The following is a 26,063-nucleotide window of genomic DNA, read 5'->3' on the forward strand; positions in this document are numbered from 1 at the left end:
GCAACATACAGATCTCTGATTCAGTGATTTAAGACACTGCCACTATTCACATACCTATCCCTAACTAGCTGACCCCAGGCAAGCATATATGAGCCACAAGACCCCCAAAATGGCGAGTAACCACAGGGGTATGGGAAATCAGTGTTCCAGGGCCGTACTGTCCACTGGGCACGTGGCTCATGGGGAGAGCCAGCACTGTTGGGGGGCATTATAATAATTATTGCCCCCACATTTTCCACAGGCTTTGTTCATTACGGACAATATCTCGCTGCTGAGAGTGAGCAGGGAATCAAGGGAGGGTCTTCTCCAAGACTCTTGCATAAGGGCCAGTGCAGAAGCCACTCACCTGTGTGGAGCAATGGTTCCCTCTCTTAATGGGACAAGAAACAAAGCAGCTCTGCCAAAGAACTGTGGCAGCGTATTGCTCAGTATCTTCATGGGAGTTTCCTGGAGCTCTCTGAAACAGATTCCTGTGAAGTGAGGGAGTCCGTCAACACCCTGTTCTGCCGCTCAGACTAGGCACATGGTGGTACGTGCATCATACAGACACAAGCCTGCTTTCTGCAATCCTCCTGCTCCTAACAACTTGCTTCAGTGATTCCCAAAATCAGAGCCACTTACCAAGGGCCTCCTCTCCTGTTTGCACTTTGCCAAGCTCTGACAGTGGTGACTGGCTAGCCTCTTCTGGGGTAGAGAAGAGCTCCTGGCTGCATGCATCTCTGACCTCCGAGTTGTTGTCCTCTGCCTTTGGGTCTCCCTCCCCCTCCACATCCTCGTCCAAGATTTCCTCCTCCTGGCTCAGTAGTGGAGGTGGGGTTGCCACCAAGTATCATGTCCTGCTCTTTGTAGAACTGGCAGCTCATGGGCGCAGCGGTTTGCCTCCCGTGTCATGGGGTAGGCATTCTGCAGCTCCTTCACTTTCACCCTGCACTGCAGCATGTCCCGGTCATGGCCACTTTTTGTCATGCATCGTGAAATCTGTCTGTAGGTATCATAATTCCTATGGCTGGAGCGCAGCTGGGACTGGACAGCCTCCTCCCCAAATGGTGATGAGGTCCAGTAGCTCGGCATTGCTCCAAGCGGGGGATCGCCTGGTGTATGGAGCAGGCATGGTCACCTGGAGAGATGTGCTGAGACCACTGCTTGCATGCATCAGCAAGCAAACAGGAAGGGGACTTTCAAAATTCCCAAGGAATTTACGGGATGGGGCTGATGGTTGGTTGGTCACCCGAGGGCAGGGCAGTAGAGTTCAAACCGATGACCAGAGAGGTGAGGACAGGCATTGTGGGACACCTCCCGGAGGCCAATCGCTGTAATTGCCACGGTGTCTACACTGGCACCGAGGCACTGTAGCCCCGGTGCAGAAAGCTCTACGCCTCTTGTCAGGGTGGTTTTTTTACAGAGCTGCAACTGCACAGTTTCTGCGCACCCAGTGGCGTGGCCGTGCGTGCACCTCGGGAGTTACAGCGCAGAAAGCTGCTTTACTGTGCAGAAACTTGCCAGTGTAGACAAAGCCTGAGTCAGCACAACCCTCCTATAGTAAAGATTAATGTTCTGTGGTCACTGGTGCGATCAAACTCTTTGTTATGGATTTCCTTAAGTTATCGTGGGGGGGGGGGCAGCATTGGTTGTATAAGTACCTTAACTGTGAATTTCCTCCATGCATTCCAATACTTTAGTTTCTTGAAAGTCGAATCTTTGCTCTAGATTTCCAGACTTTCTAATGGTGTGGGGAGATGTTTGGTCTGTTTTGTTTTTGTTTTTTTTTTCTTGATGACTGCATTGATTTTAGTAAAGGTTTTAATCCTTAAATTACTGATACTCACTCTCCACCCTAAAAAACGGTTTTGTTTTTTGCCTTAAATTTCCTTTATCCCTGTAAATAGCTTTAACATGGAACTAGGAAGAATAGTGGACTTGAGTTAGAGAGAGAGAGCAAGGACATTCACTCTCTTTCCTGCTGGTTTCCTATGTTCTGCAAGAGGGGAGCACCTTTCATGTAGACATGGGCTGGATGGGGACTTCCTCCTTTGATCTCAGGAGATATGTAGAAGGCAGAGGGGTGACTAGGATGATCATAATAGCTGGGAGAGGGAGCACCACATCAGTGGCTGTTTCCATTCTTTCTGCCTGCAGACCTCTTGAAGCCCATGTGATGATTCCTACTCCAGCTGAACTTTGGAAGTGTGCAGGAGTTGAGGCCTCCACATGTGTAAAGGCATAAACCCTAATTCAGTAGCATCACCCATAGATCCTTAAGCTCATTGTTTGTCATCCCCTGCCCCAAATCTTCTTTTCCTTCCTCACGAATCTTAAAGGACTCATTGGGGTCCCCTCACAGCTAAGGGCAGCTCCATTCAGCTGCGGTTAGGTATGATCAGAAGGGAACTTGGTGGAAGGCATCAGAGCAGGAGACGTTCTCCTCTCTCGTTTCTCTGAAGCTAAAGACTAAAGAGGAAACCACCTCTCCTCTGGTTGCTTTGTTCTGCTGCCTAGCTCCCTTCTCTGTTAGCTGCCAATGAGGCTCTGCAACTCCTGGCAGCCTAGTCTTCAGTTTCAGTTTTAAAATAATGACTTCAAAATATATCAGGGACTTAACTGCTCTACTGGAGCTAGAGTTTCTGAGCAAGTTCCTTGAAGGAGAAGTTGCTGGGATTTCCACCACCGGGAAAGGAAGTGGAGTGTTAGTTGAGCGTCTCGCATGCATCTAAGAAAGTGGGTATTCACCCACGAAAGCTCATGCTCCAGTACATCTGTTAGTCTATCAGGTGCCACAGGACTCTTGGCTGCTTTTACAGTTCCAGACTAACATGGCTGCCCCTCTGAAGCTTCGCAAAGGCATGGCCTCTCTCTGCTTTGCTGCTGGCCTCTCCTTATTTTTCTTACTGACCTGGTTAGTTGGTGTCTGGTAAATCTTTGAAACACTGGGTGTTTTAATGCCCTAAAGGGGAGGGGTGGGATGGGAAATAACTCTTCCCAGAATCCTGACTTGTAGTGCAGAAGTAACTCAATTATTGAATTACTAACTCTTTAATATTAATAGATTATGGGAACGATGATTAAGATGGAATACCATGGACTGCACTAATGTTTCTGGTTAGTTCTGCTGTGCAGTAGCTGAACAGAGACCGTATTCTCCTCAGAGTTATTTATGCACTGTGAAAATGTCTTAAGGACAGCTTCCTTAACGTCCTACTTTCCCCAAAACAGTAGAAGTCTGTCTAAATATGAAATATTTAAAAGTACAGGATATTCTTTAACATTAGTCATAATATTCATGGTGGAAACAAATTCTGGTACAAATCTTCTGGTTTTTCACATCAGATACTGTTGCTGTTTGAATTTTGCACTAATTCAGTTTGACACAAGGCTCCGTTCTCTGAGGTTAGAGCTATGCTCTGTCTTGAAACTGCAGGAGCAAAGGAAAGTGCCTGATGACAGGAAGAGTAGGGACATTTTTAAAGAGGGTAGTATATGTGAGTGACTGTGTAGGTGTTGACCAGATCCAGACTTTGAAGGTCATGGATTTAAATTTTGCATAAGACTGAAATTTTGCATAAGATTCTGAAAAAGATTTGGGGGTCGGGGTGGATAATCAGCTGAACATGAGCTTTGTGTGACACTGTGGCCAAAAGGGCTAATGAAATCCTTTCATGCATAAAGAAGGGAATCGTAAGCAGGAGTAGAGAGGCTATTTTACCTCTATATTTGGCTCCAGTGTAAATGTTACTTGAATACAGTGTCCAGTTCTGGTGTCCACAATCCAAGAAGGGTGCTGATAAATTGGAAAAGGTTCAGAGAAAAGCTACGAGAATGATTAAAGGATTAAAAACATGCCTTATGGTGACAGTGTCAAAGAGGAGGTTATGGGGTGATTTGATTACAAGTATCTACATGGGGAGAAAATATTTACTAATGGGTTCTTCAGTCTAGCAGAGAAACACAATCCAGTGGTAGAAGTTGAAGCTAGACTAATTCAGACTGCAAATAAAGTGTACATTTTTTAGTGAGAGTAATTAACCATTGGAACAACTTACCAAGGGTCGTGGTAGATTCTTCACCACTGACCATTTTTAAATAAAGGTTGGATGTTTCTCTAAAAGATCTGCTGTGGGAATTATTTTGGTCAAGCTCTGTGGCCTGTGCTATACAGGAGGTCAGACTGGATGATCACAATAGTCCCTTCTGGCCTTGGAATCGATGATTCTATAAAATATGTCAAATTTTCCCTCTTTCCTGTAGGACAAACCCGTCTGTATGGATTGTGTCTGTGCTTCTGCTGTTGCTGTCTGTAGCATCCCCCTATTAGGCACATAAGTGAATGCATGCTCAGTCAGTCACTGCACTGCTCCTCTTGGGGACACACTTGTAATGTCTTTATCAGTAGAGTTAAAATGGTGTAAGAGGACCAGGCCCACTACTTGTAGGAGCAGCAGTGACATTAAAATTATTCTTTGCTTTTGCAAGAGTGCAGTGGATGATGTGGAGTTACATATAATGCATCAAAATCTTAAGGGTCCATCCTGCTTTAATTGGAAAGAAGGGAAAAAGCGGTGTGATTTTTTTATTTCACTTACACCAGTTGTAGGTTGATGTAATTCCATTGGTTTCAACAGTTACTTCTAACTGAGTGAGAGCCGAAACGGGCCGAAGGAACTACGTTGGTCTTTCAAGCTAGCAAAATGAGTTTGGAAAAGTGTCCCTGTGTGCACAGTAGTTGAGAACCAGCTGCTAATCCTAACATTATTTACACCTAACATTTAATTGTAAAACATACTAACAAAATACTTAAGGCAGCTAGAGCATAGTGTTAAGAGATACTTGTTACTTTAGCACTGTGCAATGTACAATTTTTAATGTGAAGTAAGGTGGTTTCAAAATTGTTAAAACACTTTTGTGCCCTGAGACTTTTTGTATGCCAAGTTTCATCAGAGAGCAAATGATTATTGCTAAGCAATTATGAAATTAGGGACTTACAATGGAAAGTCCAACAGCAGTGCTCCAATACATGGAAAAAACACACAAGATAGCTTTTCATATCTTCTCCCACATGGGAGAAGTAAATATTCTCAAGTATGAAGGGCATTCCACCAGAATAGTGTTATTATTGGTTTAATCAAGCAATAAAAACACACCAGTCTATACATTTTACTGAAATAATAAGTAAAGACACTAGAAGTGCACATGTTAGAAGAGTCAAAGCATAGTGAAGATTAAGGCTCTCTCTGGATTTTTGGTAGTCTCAATGTTTGTATATTGCAAGTTTAGCTTTCATTTAAAAATGAGGTTTTTAGTCTTTCTGCTCACATTGAAATTTTTCCAGATGTGACCCACTGAAATGTTGACTTCCAGAGTTGATAAACTCACTGAAACAGTAGCTTTGAGAGCTGTGAATTTAGGAGGGTTAATTCTGAAACCCAGTGACTGTTATATAAATAAAAGCTTTACTTCTAATGCGCTTTATTCAGAGTGTTTTGAGTTGTTTGAAAGGGCGTGCTACAAGAATACAGCTGCAAGATTTAGAAATGCCTATAACTTCGGTTTTTTTATTAAATATTTTATTTACTTTTGTTTGGTCTTCAACATTGGACTCTGAAGGAGACAGGTGATGTGGGAGGATTAGACCGTCTCTATAGAGGGGTGAATGTGGCGCTCTCATGTGGGTAGTGAAAAGCTGAAGAAGATTGGAGATTTTTTTTTAAGGTAAATAAATTTAATTTAAAACTACTCAAAAATACCAAATGTTCATTATTCTTGTATTTTGAGTAAGTTTACATAAAAGTAAATCCCACAGTATTTTCCAAAAATTTCGTTGGGTTCCGGAAAAGAAAATTCAGCAACTATCCGGAGATCTTATAGTAACATACACAAACCATGAGTTTATTAGTATTCTTTTGACTGTCAAACTTGTACAATCAAGTTATCTAAAGAGGTGATATTTTGTGTGTGTGAGAGACATACAGTGAAGAATATTATTAATTATCCAATGAATCTAGTTTATATATAGTGACATTTTAAAAGGTATCCTCTAAAAAGATTTTTGTTGACTTCATGAAGTATTTTTTCCATATGAAAAAAGAATCCTAGAATGTGGGTGGTGGAGGAGGACATGAAAGAAAAAATACAATAAATCTGATATCGGAGGGGTTACCTATAGAGGGCTGTTGTGTGAGTCTCTCACCTTCAGGTTCAAATTCTGCCTTGGATTAAAAATGAAAATTTATGGGTTTTGGTCTTGTTCTAATTCACAGTGAATATTTGTTCCTCAAGTTATAAGTCTGCCTGCCTTGGCATGATTATTCTTGGCAGTTTATGCTCAAAAGAGGCACAAGATTAATATAGTAGGAGTGTTGTAGATCAGTTTTAGAAATGCTCTGTCAAAGCAACGTGTGGACATTTTTACAGTGACTGCTGCAGTATAAATCAAAACATAAGTGTATTCTGCAGCCAGAAGGAATCTGGTGGATCCAGGGAAGCTCCATCCTAGTGACTCCATCGTAGTTTTTTTTCCCAGTTGACTCCATGAATTTCTTGCAGTTTGGACCAAAGAAGCAGCAATGAAAGGCTGATGCCCTCACAAGATGTGAATTTACCTTCACTGAAGTTTCAGGAATTTGTGGGATTGGCAGGCTGTCTCTTTGGGACCCCATGTTCCTTCCCATGTGAGAGAGACCTTTCCAGAGTTTTTTGGGACCCGTGCCAGAGAAACACCTAAAACCAAGCCTGATTGGCCCAAAAAAACTTGTGAAAATCTCAACAACAAAAAAAAAAAAAAAGGAGCTGGGGGGGAGGTTTGTTTATTTGTTTGGGTCGTGGTTGTTTTTTTTCCAGCTTCCCCACAGGCAAGCAGGAAAAAACGCAGGCCACATGACTGCATGAAAACAACTGCCCCATGCCACAAAAACAAGCCAAAAGTTACTTAAAATAATCTGATTTGGCAACCTCATGACCTTTCCTGTTGCTATAGATGAGACATGACTACTTGCTTTTCTCTTATCACATTCAATCCTATTCTTCAGGAAATGGGTGAGGAGCATGTCATGATTACATCACTCTGCTGTTTACCAGACTTTCATCCTCCCTCTGTTAATTAATGCAATTTTTCCTGACAATACTTCAAAAGTAAAATCTGGATATTCATGTGGATATTGGAGCACTTTGAAGTATCAGCTTTTACCAGAGTTTAAGCTTTGTTCTCAGGACAAAAGTTCCAGAAGGAGACCTTATGGAATGCAGGCAGAAAGCAAGTAATATGTACAACTCCTGCTCCTAGAAAGCTCACTCTCTCACAGATAGGTGCTGCTTCGATTCAGTCCTAGACTGCCACCTTAATTCTAGGCTGCCTGCAAAGCTGTGTTGACAGAACTCACGCTGCACATGGGCAAATTCTGGGTTATCAAATTGACTGGAGCCACACTGTGAGGTGTAACTTTTACCCTGCATAACTTTTGAAATATTGCTCCCCCAAAGGGACAGTGGTTGATGGACACTAGCTGAGATCAGTCCCAATCTGGTGTGATAAGTTTGGGAATGATCAGAGCCATAGTACGTGGGCTCACTTGGAATTCATGCACTTTTTTATTTAAAAAAAACATGATTTTTAGGGGGCTGCATCTCAAGAACCAGTTGCTCCAAAAACCTTAAATTTGGACCACTAGTCCGACATCAGACCCTCAAAATGTACTTCATTTTCCAAGACCGTCTGAGAGAGCCTGGAGATCGTAGAGCTTTAGAAAAATGAGCTGTTAATGAGCTAGTTCCATTCTTAATTATAGTGGTGCTGCTGCCACACTCTCTAGTATTTCATGCTTTGTACCTTTATTGTTCTTGCCAAACGTAGAATAAGGTCCGATCATGTTTAATTAGTTGAAATTAGTCTGCTTTTGCAAAGCAGTATCTGAAGCATAACTGGTTTTCAAAGCAATACCAGGCACTCAGAGCCTAAATATTTAAGTGGCTTTGGGCATTATTCTTATATATAATTAAAGCTGGGCAACATTTTCCAATGTTGTATCTGAAGAAATGGTGTTTTACCCACGAAAGGTTATGGCCAAAGAAATCTGTTTGTCTTTAAGGTGCCACCAGACTCCTTGTTGTTTTTGTGGATACAGACTAACACAGTTACCCCCTGATACTTTCCAGAAAAAGATATACCAGGTACATTATATATCGGACATGACATGACTCCTGTGGAGGACTCTTTACCAAGTCATGTTTATTGTCAGCAAACAGATTCCAAAAGGAAGCAGCAAGAATTGCGTTTCTCTCTGGCATGGTGCAGTCATATCAGCAAAGTCCGAGGCAAGTGATAGGTGACAATGACATATCCCAGCTAGAAAGGTAGTGTCTGACACATGTCTTTCACTTGTATGAGAAATGGAGCACCCAACATGTAATAACTCCAGTCCGATGATGCTGACACATGTAACTCTCATTGAAATCATGCATTGGGAATGCAAGATTGGGCCCATTTTGAACACTTCGTTTTCATTCTGTTGGGTTCTCTTCCATATGATGATCTAAAACAAAACTGAAAAGAATTTTAAATTATTCTAATGACCTATATTGAATTATACATGATTTATAAAAAGTCCTATTTGGGGAAATGATGCCTGGCTCATTTAAAAGAGCTTGGTTTTGCTCAAAAACCTTATTGTGTATGTCTACGCTGCAGCTGGGAGGTGTGATTCTCAGCACGGGTAGACAGACTCATGCTAAAAATAGCAGTGTGGACAGTGCAACATTAGTGAGAGCTCGGGCTAGCCACCTGAACTCAAACCCAGGGTTTCGACTCAGTCGGCTAGCGAGAGCCATCGAGTACTAGTCGAGTGCTAGCAAGTGCCGCGGTGTCCACATTGCTGTTTTGAGTGTGTTAGCTCAAGCTGAGCTAACATGAGTCTGTCTACCCATGCTGTGAATCACACCTCCCCAGTTGCTGTGTAGACCTACTCATTGAGGTCTGCGGGAGAGCAGAGTTTTTAATCCAGTTAAATACTTCCCCACCCTCCCACCCATGGTGATTTATCTTTTCTACTTTAATCTTTGGGGAAGGGAAGACCTACAACATAGAGGTTCACTCTTACCCATGAATAGGATTCATACAAATTGTCTTGTTTTCCATTGCCTTGCACTTTGTTTTGTCACTTACACATATACAAAGTTTTTACTCTGGCATTAAAACTTTCTCAACACCCATGTTTCTAAGCCCTGATCTACACTATGGGGTTAGGTCGAATTAGCCGCATTAGGTCAATTTTAAAATGAATGCGTTTACACAACCAACCCCATTCCGTTGACCTAAAGGGCTCTTAAAATCAACTTCTGTACTTCTCCCCAAGGAGGGGAGTAGCGCTAAAATCGAGCTTGCTGGGTCGAATTTGGGATAGTGCAGATCCAATTAGACGGTTTGGGCCTCCGGAAGCTATCCCAGAGTGCTCCACTGTGACCACTCTGGACAGCACTTTCAACTCCGATGCACTAACCAGGTACACAGGAAAAGCCCTGGGAAATTTTGGATTTCATTTCCTGTTTGGTCAGCGTGGTGAGCTCAGCAGCACAGGTGACCATGCAGTCCCCCCAGAATTGCAAATGAACTCCAGCATAGACCGAAAGGGAGACACTGGATTTGGTTGCTGTATGGGGAGAAGAATCTGTGCAGGCCAAACTCCGATCAAAAAGAAGAAATACTAATTATATATATGTGCCAAAAATCGCACAGGGCATGATGGACAGAGGCTACAACAGGGACACGCAGCAGTGCCGCGTGAAAGTCAAGGAGCTCAGGCAAGCCTACCAAAAGACAAAGGAGTCGCTCAGGGTCAGAGCCCCATACATGTTGCTTCTATGATCAGCTGCAATGCATTCTAGGGGGGGACCCTACCAGTACCCCACCACTGTCCGTGGACACCTGCAAGGGGGGAAGTCTCACGCAACACCAAGGAGGATTTTGTGGAAGAGGAGGAGGATGTGCAGCAGGCAAGAGGTGAATCCATTCTCCCTGGCAGCCAGGACCTTCTCATCACCCTGGAGCCAATACCCTCCCAAGGTGGGATCCCCGACCCTGAAGCCGGAGAAGGCAGATCTGGTGAGTGCACCTTTGTAACTACAGTACAGGGTTTTAAAGCAATAGTGTTTAATGTTTGATTTGCCCTGAAGAATTGGGATGCATTCATGGCCAGTACAGCTACTGGAAAAGTCTGTTAACGTGTCTGGGGATGGAGCAGGAATCCTCCAGCTACATCTCCATGAAGCTATTCTGGAGGTACTCTGAAAGCCTTTGCAGAAGGTTTCTGAGGAGGGCTGCCTTATTTCGTCCTCCACGGTAGGACACTTCACCACGCCAAGCCAGTAGCAAGTAGTCTGGAATCATTGCAGCACAAAGCGTGGCAGTGAATGGTCCTGGGTTTTGGTCGCATTCAAGCAACATTTGGTCTATATCTTTCCGTGTTAGCCTCAGGAGAGTGATATCATTCATGCTCACCTGGTTGAAATAGGGGAATTTTTGTAAGGGAACAGTAAAAGGACCACGTTCATGCCGGGCTGTTTGTGCTTGGCTAAAAGGGATCACCCCGGAGAATAGCCATGTGGCAGGGGGAGGGGTGAAGGGATCATCCCAGAGAATAGCCACGTGGTGGGGTGGGGGGAGGTGTGTGCTGCACATCCACCCGAAAAGCGCAGCCCCTCCTTTTTAAATGTGAAACCTAACCGCCATTGCTTGCTGTGGGAAAGGATGGCGCTGCAGTTTGAAACCATTCCCACATGTTATGAAGGCATAAGAAGCCAATCCCGCGTACTGATAGGCTTACTGTGGCTGCCTGGAAACCGAATTCTGTTGCCCAGCCATGTGTGATGTGTCGCCATACCGGCAGGCGCTCAATATAAAAGGCAAAATGCAACCTTGTACCTAAAGCACATGTGCTGTCTGTTGTGAATTGCTTGATTCTCTGTGAAAGAGTCTCTGTTTTGTTCTCAGAAATATATCATCTTGCATTTTACTCTTCCTTTTTATCTCCCCCTGCAGGCACAAATGTTTCCATGCGCCCCCTATCATCTCCATCCCTGAGGTTATCGCAGATTAGAAGGCAAAAAAAATGCACTCACGATGACTTGTTTTCCGAGCTCATGCAGTCCTCCCGCACTGATAGGGCACAGCTTAATGCATGGAGGCATTCAGTGGCAGAGGCCAGGAAAGCATTAAGTGAGCGCGAAGAGCAGAGGCAGGAGGCGATGGTGAGGCTAATGGGGGAGCAAACTGATATGATGAAGCATCTGTTGGAGCTGCAGGAAAGCCAACAAGAGCACAGAGCCCCGCTGCATCCACTGTATAACCGCCTTCCCTCCTCCCCAAGTGCCATATCCTCCTCACCCAGATGCCCAAGAACGTGCGGGGGAGGCTCCGGGCACCCAGCCACTCCACTCCAGAGGATGGCCCAAGCAACAGAAGGCTGTCATTCAAACCGTTTTGATCTGCAGTGGGGCTACAATAAGCAATGTGGCCTTGTCCTTCCCTCCTCCCCCACCCCACCCGGGCTACCTTGTCAGTTATCTCCGTTCTTTTTAATTAATAAAGAAAGATGCATGGTTTCAAAACAATAGTTACTTTATTTCCTTTGCCAGCTGTGATTGAAGGGGGAGGGTGGTTGGCTTACAGGGAATTAAAATCAACAAAGGGGGGCGGGTTTGCAGCAAGGAGAAACACACAGAACTGTCACACCGTAGTCTGGCAGGTCATGAAACTGGTTTTCAAAGCCTTTCCTATGTGCAGCACACCCTGCTGTACTCTTCTAAATCGCCTTGGTGTCTGGGTGCTCAAAATCGGCCACCAGGCAATTTGCTTCAACCTCCCACCCCTCCATAAACGTCTCCCCCTTACTCTCACAGATATTATGGAGCATACAGAAAACAGCTGGACTGGAGACACGTTGCTGGAACTGTGCAGGACCATTAATCGCATCCTGCTCCGAAACACCATGACTCTGGGCAACGTGCATTAGATTGTGGATGGCTTTGCACAAATGGGCTTCTCTAACTGCGGAGGGGTGATACATGGCACGCACATGCCAATTCTGGCACCAGACCACCTAGCCACCGAGTACATTAATCACAAGGGGTATTTCTCCATGGTTCTCCAGGCACTTGTGGATCACCGTGAGCGTTTTACAGACATTAACGCAGGCTGGTCCAGAAAGGTGCATGACACGTGCATCTTTCGGAACAGTGGCCTGTCAAGAAGCTGCAAGCAGGGACTTTCTTCCCAGACAAGAAGATCACCGTAGGGGAAGTCGAAATGCCCATTATGATCCTGGGAGACTCCAGCCTACCCCTTAATGCTTTGGCTCATGAAGCCATACACAGGGCAACTTGACAGCAGCAAGGAGTGATTCAAGAACAAGCTGAGCAAGTGCAGAATGGCTGTGGAGTGAGCATTTGGCTGTTTAAAAGCCCCCTGGAAATGCCTGTATGGGAAGCTGGACATGGCTGATGACAATATTGCTATGTTTATATCTGTGTGCTGTACATAATTCGCTGTGTGCTCCATCATAATTCGGAAGGGAAGGGTGAAAGCTTCACTCAGGGCTGGACCACTGAGGCTCAGCGCCTGGAGGCTGAATTTGAACAGCCAGAGACCAGGGCTATTAGAGGGGCGCAGCATGGGTCCATAAGGATCAGGGATGCCTTGAGGCATCAATTTGAAGCTGAAAGCCACTAATATTTGTTGCTATGCTAGGGAGTGCAGTTCTTGTAATGCTAGGAGGTGATTGTGTTTGGTGCAGACGATACACTATGAAGGTTTAAGACAATTGCCTACCACTTTGCGGGGCTCTATTTTCTTTCAATTAATGGAATAAAGATTGTTTTCACATCAAAACAATTCTTCTTTTATTAAAAAACAACAACCAGAGGAAAGCCTTGTGGAAGGCGTTGCGCAGCTCCTTCACTTTGACCCTGCACTGCAGTGTGTCCCAGTCATGGCCCTTTTCTATCACACATCTAGAAATCTGTCCATAGGTATCATAATTCCGACAGCTGGAGCGCAGCTGTGACTGAACTGCCTCCTCTCCCCAAATGCTGATGAGGTCCAGCAGCTCGGCATTGCTCCAAGTGCGGGATTGTGTGGAGCAGGCATGGCCACCTAGAAAGATGTGCTGAGACCACTGTACACATCACGGAGCAAACAAGAAGGGGACTTTCAAATTTGCAAAGGAATGTATGGGGTGGGGCTGACGGTTAGTAACCTGAGATCAGGGCAGTAGAGTTCAAACTGATGGTCCAGAGAGGTGAGAACAGACATTGTGGGACACCTTTCTGATTTCAGAGATATCCTTTCAGGTGTTAATAAGTACAAGGCTGTCTTAAGATTGCTGATTGAAAGACTAAAATAATAGTTCCTAGATGAGTGAATTACAATCTCAGTGGGGTGGGTAACTGAAATTTTAGTATGACCATTATAATGGCAGCTTTATCTCATTGTGCATTTAAGTAGAGGCAACTAAGGTGCTTTTATCCAGTGGGGTTTGATCGTGTGAGGGGGTTTTCCATATGGGAAAGGCTGCAAGATTTAAAGATGCAAATAGCTGAATGATTTTTCCAAAAGTGTGATTATTTATTTTCATCCTTGTCAAGGTTCCTTCCCCACTCTGAACTCTAGGGTACAGATGTGGGGACCTGCATGAAAGACCCCCTAAGCGTATTCTTACCATCTTAGGTTAAACGCTGCCACCACCAAAGTGTCTAACAATAACAACAGGGGAAGTGCCCACTTGGAAATGTCTTCCCCCCCCAAAAAAGTCCCCCCCAAGCACTACACCCCCTTTCCTGGGGAAGTCTTGATAAAAATCCTCAACAATTTTCACGGGTGAAAACAGACCCAAACCCTTGGATCTTAAGAACAATGAAAAGCAATCAGGTTCTTCAAAGAAGAATTTTAATAAAGAAAAAGTAAAAGAATCACCTCTGTAAAATCAGAATGGTTTACAGGGTAATCAGATTCAAAACATAGAGAATCCCTCTAGGCAAAACCTTAAGTTACAAAAAGACACAAAAACAGGAATATACATTCCATTCAGCACAACTTATTTTATCAGCCATTTAAACAAAACAGAATCTAATGCATATCTAACTAGATTGCTTACTAACTCTTTACAGGAGTTCTGACCTGCATTCCTGCTCTGGTCCCGGCAAAAACGTCACACAGAGAGAGAGAACCTTTGTCCGTCCCCCGTCCCCCCGCTTTGAAAGTATCTTGTCTCCTCATTGGTCATTTTGCCAGCGAGGTTCTCCTAGCTTCTTAACCCTTTACAGGTGAAAGGGTTTTTCCTCTGGCCAGGAGGAATTTAAAGGTGTTTACCCTTCCCTTTATATTTACGACAATCCTCAACATAAGAAGGGACTTTGTGGGGAGAGCAGACATGGAAGATATCTAGAGGCAGGGACTCTAAGTTCCTTCCATCTGTCCTAGCCTATCCTTGCAGTTCAACTATCTTCGCCACCTGTCTAAACATTGCTGGCATACTTTTCTTCTAACGTTTCACTAAATTGAGGGAATCTAACTAGAGGAAATGAAAACGTTTAGGGACAGAATCCATATAAGAAGTGTTTCACACCTTTGGGAAGGGAAGTGGAGAGGAAAGTGTGTCTGAAAATGAACCAGTTCCTTTTATACTCCCTTCAGCTCACCAAGACATCAAATATTTGAAGCTTTCCATGCATTCCCTGTCACTGATAAATAAATATATGTCCAGCGAGGAGCAGGGTGTGTGATTTTTCTCATGTATTTGTCGTTTTTTGTCGTCTTTAGTTTCTTTTGAGTTAAACTGGGACAGAATGGGTAAATTTAATCTAAAAGGGCTGGGTTGAGCAGAGTTAGGGTAAATCACTTGAACTGAACTGGCATGTGAATTGGCCTGAATCTTTTATGGAGTAATTAAATCTGTGGCCTGAATCAAAAGGATGCAAACTCTTTAGCAGGGAGCAACAAAAGAGCTAAACAGTACTAACTGATTTGGTTGGAGCTACTCAGAAGGGATTTGGGACTATATAAACACGGAAGTTAAGGGATCTTTTCCAGGAAACAGACATATATGTCCTTCTCTCATATTTTCCAGGGCCTGCTGCCTGCTACAGATACAGAAATCTAGATGAGATTTCAGAGATAAGAGATGGTAAGTTCTTAATTAAGTATATCAGTACTGCTTATATTATAACTAAGGGCTTGTCTGTACTGTACTGACTAGTTTGCCCTGACTTCAGCCATCTGCCAGCCATGGGTTGTAGCTGCACCAGAGCCTCTGATCTAGTTTGAGTAATGCATTTTCTGTAGAACCCATTTCTGTCTTGCGTGATTACTCTATTGGCCTTTGGTTTTGTAAGCAGCATAAAATATATTCTGTATGTATGTTGAGTGCCCAGCTTTTCAAGGGAGTTTGCCATTGTGCTAATTGAGGACCATTTCAATGCATGTTCTTGTTAGTGTTGACAAACAGGAAAGTATCTGAATAGCAGTCTAGTACCTAATGCATCTCCTGGTTTTTTAAATTCAAGACAAAGAGTGTCTTGTCATGGCTTGAAAAATACATTCATCTAATGATTAAGTGACAAATCTACAAGGCAAGTACAGAGATTTTCCTGTTAAATTCTGAAGAGTTGAAGATTATTTCGTATGTTTCTAACTCTTGTGTAAATTAAGAGACCCTCCCAAATGTAAACTGATGCAGGCTCAATGCAGTGTCGTTTTGTTCAGTTGGCAGATGCACAGATTAGTTGCTTTTAGTTTTGCCAAGCAGCATCAAAGTGAAGTTAACATGGTTCTGGTCACTTTTGACTGCTGCTCACAGGGTTCTGAACAGCAGCAATGAAACTGAAGATGTCCGATGTATGTTGCTTCTGCTTGGGAAAGTTCTGAGCATGCACTGGAGTTAATCAGAGGAGAGAAGGTTCCAAGGGTAGGGGCAAAATAGTGGAGACCCTCTCCCTTGCAGGAGGCACCTCCTTCCTCCTAGCAGTTTGGGGATGAGACTTCAGATTTAAGGCTTGATCTGAACCCAAAAGTTACACCGGTGGAACTGAAGGTATGGTGATGTGCTGATCTTGTTAAACTGGTGCATCTTTGTATGTAAAACAGTGCTAAAACCCCTGTTAATCAGAGATGGCTATGAAAGATGGAGCCCTTAAAAGAGATCACTCTAATAAAGTGGTTTTCAAACTTTTTTCATTTGCGGACCCCTTTGGAAATCATAGAATCATAGAATCATAGAATATCAGGGTTGGAAGGGACCCCAGAAGGTCATCTAGTCCAACCCCCTGCTCAAAGCAGGACCAATTCCCAGTTAAATCATCCCAGCCAGGGCTTTGTCAAGCCTGACCTTAAAGCCTCTAAGGAAGGAGATTCTACCACCTCCCTAGGTAACGCATTCCAGTGTTTCACCACCCTCTTAGTGAAAAAGTTTTTCCTAATATCCAATCTAAACCTCCCCCACTGCAACTTGAGACCATTACTCCTCGTTCTGTCATCTGCTACCATTGAGAACAGTCTAGAGCCATCCTCTTTGGAACCCCCTTTCAGGTAGTTGAAAGCAGCTATCAAATCCCCCCTCATTCTTCTCTTCTGCAGGCTAAACAATCCCAGCTCCCTCAGCCTCTCCTCATAACTCATGTGTTCCAGTCCCCTAATCATTTTTGTTGCCCTTCGCTGGACTCTCTCCAATTTATCCACATCCTTCTTGAAGTGTGGGGCCCAAAACTGGACACAGTACTCCAGATGAGGCCTCACCAATGTCGAATAGAGGGGAACGATAACGTCCCTCGATCTGCTCGCTATGCCCCTACTTATACATCCCAAAATGCCATTGGCCTTCTTGGCAACAAGGGCACACTGCTGACTCATATCCAGCTTCTCGTCCACTGTCACCCCTAGGTCCTTTTCTGCAGAACTGCTGCCTAGCCATTCGGTCCCTAGTCTGTAGCTGTGCATTGGGTTCTTCCGTCCTAAGTGCAGGACCCTGCACTTATCCTTATTGAACCTCATCAGATTCCTTTTGGCCCAATCCTCCAATTTGTCTAGGTCCTTCTGTATCCTATCCCTCCCCTCCAGCGTATCTACCACTCCTCCCAGTTTAGTATCATCCGCAAATTTGCTGAGAGTGCAATCCACACCATCCTCCAGATCATTTATGAAGATATTGAATAAAACCGGCCCCAGGACCGACCCCTGGGGCACTCCACTTGATACCGGCTGCCAACTAGACATGGAGCCATTGATCACTACCCGTTGAGCCCGACAATTTAGCCAGCTTTCTACCCACCTTATAGTGCATTCATCCAGCCCATACTTCCTTAACTTGCTGACAAGAATACTATGGGAGACCGTGTCAAAAGCTTTGCTAAAGTCAAGAAACAATACATCCACTGCTTTCCCTTCATCCACAGAACCAGTAATCTCATCATAAAAGGCGATTAGATTAGTCAGGCATGACCTTCCCTTGGTGAATCCATGCTGGCTGTTCCTGATCACTTTCCTCTCATGCAAGTGCTTCAGGATTGATTCTTTGAGGACCTGCTCCATGATTTTTCCAGGGACTGAGGTGAGGCTGACTGGCCTGTAGTTCCCAGGATCTTCCTTCTTCCCTTTTTTAAAGATTGGCACTACATTAGCCTTTTTCCAGTCATCCGGGACTTCCCCGGTTCGCCACGAGTTTTCAAAGATAATGGCCAGTGGCTCTGCAATCACAGCCGCCAATTCCTTCAGCACTCTCGGATGCAACTCGTCCGGCCCCATGGACTTGTGCACGTCCAGCTTTTCTAAATAGTCCCTAACCGCCTCTATCTCCACAGAGGGCTGGCCATCTCTTCCGCATTTTGTGATGCCCAGCGCAGCAGTCTGGGAGCTGACCTTGTTAGTGAAAACAGAGGCAAAAAAAGCATTGAGTACATTAGCTTTTTCCACATCCTCTGTCACTAGGTTGCCTCCCTCATTCAGTAAGGGGCCCACACATTCCTTGGCTTTCTTCTTGTTGCCAACATACCTGAAGAAACCCTTCTTGTTACTCTTGACATCTCTGGCTAGCTGCAGCTCCAGGTGCAATTTGGCCCTCCTGATAACATTCCTACATGCCCGAGCAATATTTTTATACTCTTCCCTGGTCATATGTCCAACCTTCCACTTCTTGTAAGCTTCTTTTTTATGTTTAAGATCCGCTAGGATTTCACCATTAAGCCAAGTTGGTCGCCTGCCATATTTACTATTCTTTCGACTCATCGGGATGGTTTGTCCCTGTAACCTCAACAGGGATTCCTTGAAATACAGCCAGCTCTCCTGGACTCCTTTCCCCTTCAAGTTAGTCCCCCAGGGGATCCTGGCCATCCGTTCCCTGAGGGAGTCGAAGTCTGCTTTCCTGAAGTCCAGGGTCCGTATCCTGCTGCTTACCTTTGTTCCCTGCGTCAGGATCCTGAACTCAACCAACTCATGGTCACTGCCTCCCAGATTCCCATCCACTTTTGCTTCCCCCACTAATTCTACCCGGTTTGTGAGCAGCAGGTCAAGAAAAGCACCCCCCCAGTTGGCTCCTCTAGCACTTGCGCCAGGAAATTGTCCCCTACGCTTTCCAAAAACTTCCTGGATTGTCTATGCACCGCTGTATTGCTCTCCCAGCAGATATCAGGAAAATTAAAGTCACCCATGAGAATCAGGGCATGCGATCTAGTAGCTTCCGTGAGCTGCCGGAAGAAAGCCTCATCCACCTCATCCCCCTGGTCCGGTGGTCTATAGCAGACTCCCACCACTACATCACTCTTGTTGCACACACTTCTAAACTTAATCCAGAGACACTGGATTATATATATCTTAGATATAGTCTGTGGACCCCAGGTTGAAAACCACTGCTCCAATAGAAATCCCATCCTCACCCTCCCAAAAGATGGGGTGGGTGTGGGGGCTGGGTTTCTTACCAGGGAATTGCGTCTGGCCTTGCTGGGGGTGGAGATGGGAATCCGCCTTTACCTTATGTATTTACCTCTCCCTGGTAGCCCTAGTCCTCAAAAACTAGCTTGTAACTGTTTTTGAAGTGCTGGCTGAGGTAAAAACTGAGGCATGCGTTGAAAATTTTAGGCTGCATGAGGGAGGCTTATGCTGACTGTGCACTGGGTTGACGAGACTGCTGAAAGGAGTCTGAGACAGCATTATAAATGTTTGCTTGATAACACAGACTGGAAGGTAAAACTGCTTGAGTGAAAACAGGGTTATAACTGAAAATGTGTCATTGAGGCGCAAATGTCTCAGGCCTAGTCTCTATTCAAAGTATGTGGGGGTGGGGCAGTGGATTTTTGTTGTTGTTTTTATTTTTAATTTGAAGGAGATCCTTTTCACCTTTTTTTTTTTTTAATTAAGTTTATTTGTTCCCTTTTTATCTATTTATTTTACCATTGTGCCTAGGAGCCTTAGTCATGGACCAGGACCTCATTGTGCTATGAATAGCCTTGGCAGAATCCGGGACTTTTATATCAGCTATTAATACTGCATTTTTCACTTTTAAGAAATGTTTTAATCCATTTTTATTTTTACAGTTGCTGTAAATTTAGGCAGGGGAGGGAGGTATGGCTAGGGCAATGCCAACAGCGGGGTTGCAGGGGGCTACCAACACCAACAGCAGGGGTCCAAGACACTGAGGCACAAGGTGCAGGGCAGTATGTGGTCATGGCCTGGCAGAGCAGAGACCACCCCCCCCCCCCCCCCAGTCAGGACTGCCAGAAGGAGGATGAGCGCATGGCCATGGGCTGTTCCTGAACAGTTCCTGCCTATGGACTGAGCCATTCAGCCACTGCACTGGGTGGCCTCCACCGTGGCCGGAGGTTCGTTACTGTTGTCCTCCTGACAGCCCTGGCCAGGGGTCTCTGCTCTGCCCCGCTAGGACTGGAGCCTTCCTTTCCCTCACCCCTGCCTTGTCTGCAGGCAGTAGTGGAATAGCCATGGGCCAATGGGGCCCGTGCCCCAGAGCACCAGCAAAATGGGTGCCCCCGCACTGGCTTGCCCTGCTCTGTCCCCCCGCCGCTCCTGCCAGACAGCGGGGTCGGGGTGCAGGGGCTTGTCCCACTCCACCTGCCTGGTGCTCCTGCTGGGGAGTGGGGGAAGCCCCTGCAGCCCAACCCCACTCCTCCCCTGCAGGAGCGCCGGGGGGTGGGAGGGACTATAGGTGGAAGGGGTAGAAAGGGCCTCCACTTGCTCTGGCCCAGGGACCCACAAACCCCTACTCTGCCTCTGCCTGCAGGGATCTGTTGTCCTGGGCCCTGCAGCAGCCCCAGAAGTTCTCTGCAGCTCTGCTGTCACAGATCCGCTCCCTTGCTCTTGTTACAGCAGGGCTGCAGAGGCTGGCATCATGGGCCGATCATCCTGAATGAGAGATGAGATTGGATGAGGAAGGGTCATAAAGTTCCTTGGAAGTGAGGACACGTAGCTGACGTTTATATGATGGAGAAAGGGAAGCCAGGGGAGGGATATGAAGGTCACTTTTCCAGTGCATGTTAGAAGTTAGTTAAGAGTTTTTAACTAGGCACTTAGTTTTCTAGTGTGCACTTTTAGGAACTGACTAGCAGTAAGTCAAAAGGGTAAACCTTGCAGAGGGCTGACTTTCAAGCTGAGCCGGTCTTTCTTGTGTTGTTTGGCACCAACAGTGAATTACTCCCACAATGTTGCTCCTTCCTGAATCAATACTAGGTGCAGTTAATTGTGGATGTGAAATTTTGCCTGTAAAAACTGGAGGACTGGCTTGAAAGTCGCACCCAGAAAGCCAAGAAATAAAAAATTAAAGTGAACTTGACCACCTTGCACATAAATGATGTTTTCTGTTCTTAAATATGTACCTTTATTTTTAATGCTCATTTTAGTAACTAAATCTAATTGACTGCAGATAGCATACAGCCTGCCTGAATTAATGTTGCTGTTAGAACCTGTAACCTAATTCCATTGGCTTCAGTAGAGTTTAACCTGGGATATGGTTTTTAACCCTTTCTGCACTTCCTTACGTCCTGTGATTTGTTTCAAATGTGCAATTTTGGATTGACCTAGATTTTTTTTTAACTTAATTATAATTGACGTGCTAATGACAACTGTAGTTAAGGCTGAGGTGGGAGTTTCCATTCTAAGATCTTTTCAGTTGTGCATAACTTTCTAAAATTTTGACCTTTCAGGGAAGCAAAAGAGGGCCTACAGTTAGGCTGCTAAATAAATGATCTGATTCTTTCCTTTTTTTGAGGGGACGACAATGAGAGGTGGTGGATGATTAACACTCTTGAAAATCAGGTGTCTTATTTAGATGCTTCAGTGTGGGGGTAGGAGCCTAAATCTAGGCTCCACGGCTACACTACATCTTAAGTTGCCATAGTTATGTGAGTCACTCATGGATGTGAATTAGCCAAACGTAACTGATGCCGACTTAAGGGTTGGTATGGACAGCACTATGTCTGTGGGAGAGCTTCTCAAGCCAACATAGCTACTGCCACTTTCTGGGGCTGGAGTAATTAAGCCGACAGGAGACCTCTCTCCCATTGACTTAGAGCGGCTACACTAGAGAGCTTACAGCAGGGCAGCTGTGCCGCTCGCTGTAAGTCATAGCCTTTGACGCCATTTTTTGAAACTCTTGGCTATATGAGTCTAACTTTGAACTTTCTCAGACCTATCTCAATCTTAATGCGTATAGGCCTCTGTGTTAAAAAGTGTGGGGTTTTGTTTAAAAAGTTTGAGGTTTTTTCTTTTAAATGTCAATGTGGAAACCTTTGAATATCATTGCTGCCTCTCCAGACTGAATATGACTGACAGAGTGAGAGAGAAACGGAGATAGTGAGTTTACCAAGTGAACTGTGCTCAGCAACCGTGTCTAAGGAACTCTGACTTCAAAAAACTATGAAGTCAGGAAGAGGTTAGCTAGCCCTTGTTAGACTAAAGCCTTTTATCCTGCTTAATGAAGGGAAGCAACATCATAAAGCTAATCTGCAGGCTGGAACTGTCAGTACCATTACTAATTGTTTTTGTAAAAGCAAGGCTGAGTGAACCATGAAGAGTAAGCTAATAACCTGCTTTGTTTCCCATACAGGTTTTCTCAGGTTTTGGAAGTAATAGAGTACTTGGTCACTGACTCCTCACCTGAAGGACAGTTGTATGCTTAAACTTGGAAGGCTCTGCATTGGGGTTCTTCAGCGCTCTTAATTTCCAGATTCTCTTTTGCAGAAGAAATGGACCCTATGTGTGAGAGCCATCCAAGTCAATAATGTGACAACGATAACATTGAAAGTCTGCTGGAGAAGAATCACTAATTCCTATAAGAAGTGGGTTGGTTTTTTTTCCCATCCCTTATAAAACAGACCACCTCAAAATCTGCAAACAAAATGCCAGCTAAGACACCCATCTACCTGAAAGCTGCCAATAATAAGAAAGGGAAGAAATTCAAATTAAGGGATATTTTGTCGCCTGATATGATCAGTCCACCACTTGGAGACTTTCGCCACACCATACACATTGGGAAAGAGGGACAACATGATGTTTTTGGGGACATCTCATTTCTGCAAGGAAATTATGAGCTGTTACCTGGGAATGAGGGATCACCAAGAGTTGGTCAGTTTGGTGGACATAATGAGTTCTTAAGAGCAAACAGCACCTGTGACTCCATGTTTACAGAAACTCCTTCACCTGTGCTCAAAAATGCCATCTCGCTTCCTGCCATTGGTGGTTCTCAAGCCCTTGTGTTGCCCTTATTATCACCAGTGACATTTAATTCAAAGCGGGACTCCTTTGGGCCATCAAAGAATCCAAGGCTTAGTTGTGAGCCAGTAATGGAAGAAAAATTGCGGGAGAAAAGCAAACAGTTAGAGAATGGGGAAATGTACAAAGATGATATCCTATGGGAGCCGAACAGTTCTGGGTTGCATTATACTAATGGCAGAGAGAGTCATTCATCCAGCCTTTCTGAACAATGCACTGATTGGCAAACGGTTGACTTACTTGATGACCGTCATCTCTCATGTGAACTAACCAAGGCAGAGACTAAGTCAGAAGAATCCCTTTCAGATCTTGCAGGCTCGCTTCTTTCATTGCAGCTTGACCTGGGACCCTCACTTCTGGATGAGGTCCTCAATGTAATGGACAAAAATAAATCCTAGGACTGGTGTACTTTTTTGCCTCTTTGTAAATGATGCATTTTAAAAAAAAACAAACTGAAGAATATATATATAAAAAGATCAGCTGTATTTGCAGTTTGGGTTTTCTAAAAATAATCTTTAAAAATATTTTTTTATGTTTTTCATGTGGTGGTTTTTTGTTTTTGTTTTATTTTTTTTAAGTATGGTAAACATCTCGTAGCAAGAGGATACATTTTAATAAAAGTTTTCAGCAAGCATACAAATGTCTTTCAAATACCAGTATTAGTTATCAGAAAATTAAGAAATGTTGTTGGGGGATGATAATACTACTTGTGACCATTAGCTTGATTGACCTTTAGTGGCTTTTGAGTAATCAATCTGTAAGCATCAGACTAGAGACTTAGGAGGTGAAGAATAAATATTAACTATTTCAACATTGCTTTACATCTAAGATTCTTTCTAGAATCTTAAATTGTTTTCATTAGTACTATTTCTTTTAGCTGCACTGTAACTAGTTCTTCAGTGTTAAACTATTGCTCTGTGTTCAAATGTGAACAGCTTGGGGTTGTTCAATTTTAAATATGGGCCAGAGCCTCAGGTGCTAAGGATCTGGCCCTATATCTATAGATCAGATCATAGACCATATGTTGTAAACACAGGTAACACAAACAAAATATTACTGTATTTAAATTATTTTAAAAGTTAAAATATATATTTTTGTGCTTATGTGGCTTTTTTTTTTTTTTTTTTTTTACTGCAGAGTCTACATTTACAGATAGAGTATCATCGAAGTAGTTGCTTGACTTCATTGGCGGTCCTCTGTAAACTGTATTTTTGAGTGTTTGAAAAAATATGTATTGATAACTTAGCTTTTTCCTTCATTTACTACCAGAAATGCTTAAACTTTCAACTGATTGTCACCTTTTAAAGAAGGCACTGATTACTCACAGCGTGTAAAGAGACTGTGCTGCAATGTGATGTTTGGGGAAATGTGGATCCTTTACTACACTACATACATAAATTGCATAGGTACTCTGAGCAATACAATAAAGAATAAATGTTTAAATTCCCCCGTCTCTTTGTGATTAAATACGTAGCTCTCACATGAAATATTGGGCCTGATTTAGGCTTGTCAGTTTTGGATGGGTGTATTCCTGGAGGTTTCATCACATGACATCTCTAATTAAAGATTAATCTTTAATTCCTGGAGACTCCAGGACAATCCTGGAGGTTTGGCAACCTGAGGGCTGATTGTCCACTGCATGGAACATTAGTGGGAAAATGAGTCATGCAGGAGACAGAGTCAGCCCCATTATCTTAATTAAATGTTAGTCTCTCCAGAGTTAAAAGTAGATAGAAGTTTTACTAAAAGGTCAAGTCTTTCTAAGCTAATTAAGAGAAAACTAATGCAGATGAAAAGAGTTTTTAATTGCAGCCGAGGGGTGAGGTTCTAGCCTCCACCCAGCTCCCTTTGTGCTGGATAAAAGGGCCAGAGCAGTATAAAGGAGCCTTGAACACCCATATTCAGATGGGGAGGATTTCTCCAGTACAGACACAACCATAAAGTTTCCTTTTGAGGACTTCATTGCAAGCCCCAGCCCCACTGTAGGGGTTTGAGTTTGGGGGAGGAAAGGTATGTCAGGTGGGGTTGAAGAGTACGGTGCTGCAAAAATTCTAGTTGCTGTAACTGTGTGTGTGAGAGAGAGAGAGAGAATTGTGGCAGGGAGAAAACATAGAAACCAAAATTTTGCAAATGAAACTTGATAATTTTGGATAAACAAATGATTCCTCTTCAAAACCTACAGAACCAAAATAACTTTCTGGAGTTTTTTTTGGTGGGTGGGTGGTGGTGGCTTAAACTAGTTCTAGCTTCTACTGCGTGGAATTAAACCCTTTTGCCTAGACCAATTGTTGGACTTCAGTTTGGCCCTATCCAACTGCCTGTTGGATTAAGGACTCCATGAGCCATTCAGGGCCCATTATGGAGGGGCATTCTTCCCTGAGCTGGCTGAGGGAAAATCTTCAAAAGGACTACAGTTCAAGAATGAGATTGGGCTCTTTCTGAAAATTAGCCTGAGGAGCCATTGAGGCCAGCCTTTTGCCTTTGGCTCCCTGAGCACTGATGATGAACTGAATTCTGAGGATTTTCTTTTAAACCCACGTTTTTGCTTTCGTGCAAACTTTGAGATTCAACAGGAGTTGCCCCAAGCAAGGACTGAGTAAAATGGAGAGTCTGATCATCTGCTGGACAAACTGGGAACAGGACCTCTGCAGCTGTATTACATTTGTATGGGGAACTCTGTGGAACTAGTTGGGGGAGAATGCATGTACCACCACCCATACTTTCCAGGCTTACAGAGATCCCTGGTGGAGTTGGGATTATGATGAGGTGTTTACCCAGGCCGCTTGAGTAGAGGGAAAGAGCCAATTAACCCTGTGATAGGCTCCATGGGGGGGGGGGGGAAGAGTCAGGGCGAATATGCTTTTAATTGATGGTGAAGCACAGCTGGGTGAGGGGAAGACTTGCAGTCACTCTGAGTTTAGAGAAGAAAAGGAAGAAACCAGGGGGGGCATAGAGGCCCTGGGATTCTGGCCATAGGTGCTGACTCCATGGATGCTCCAGGGCTCAGCAGCAGCCCTGCCGATCAGCTCCTCCTCCCCCACCCTCCCAGTTCCTCCTGCCCACCGCAATCCGCTGTTCAGTGGCGTGCGGGGGGTGGGGCAGGAAGAGGCAGGGTGGGGCCTTGGGGAAAGGGATGGAGTGGGGGTGGGGGTCAAGCACTCCCCAGGAAATGACAAAGTCAGCGTCTGTAATCCTGGCCCTGAGGTAAGGGCATACCTTGAGGAGGGTGGAGAAGGAGCCCAATCAAGGTAAAGTAGGAAGTAGCCCAGGGAAACCAGCAAGGTTTGGGAAAGTGCAGACCTTCGCTGCTGCTTGTATG

General features: G+C 44.4%; 1 protein-coding gene across 6 annotated transcripts in view; it reads left to right on the forward strand.

Annotated features, from left to right (window-relative positions):
* Nucleotides 1-24,190, forward strand: part of CDC42EP3 (CDC42 effector protein 3) — a 42,744-nt gene extending 18,554 nt beyond the window's left edge. For 3 of the 6 annotated variants that reach the window (XM_084624642.1, XM_084624638.1, XM_084624641.1), the window contains 2 exons: nucleotides 15,105-15,161; nucleotides 22,080-23,870. In XM_084624642.1, the coding sequence (XP_084480768.1) occupies nucleotides 22,372-23,142 (771 nt within the window). In that variant the 5' untranslated portion in view covers nucleotides 15,105-15,161; nucleotides 22,080-22,371 and the 3' untranslated portion in view covers nucleotides 23,143-23,870. The other 3 variants (XM_084624639.1, XM_084624640.1, XR_014711059.1) reach the window with 2 other exon arrangements.
* The last annotated feature ends 1,873 nt before the right edge of the window (nucleotides 24,191-26,063 follow it).

The sequence above is a fragment of the Lepidochelys olivacea genome (assembly GCF_965140295.1).
Source record: "Lepidochelys olivacea isolate rLepOli2 genome assembly, chromosome: 3".
Classification (NCBI taxonomy): domain Eukaryota; kingdom Metazoa; phylum Chordata; order Testudines; family Cheloniidae; genus Lepidochelys; species Lepidochelys olivacea.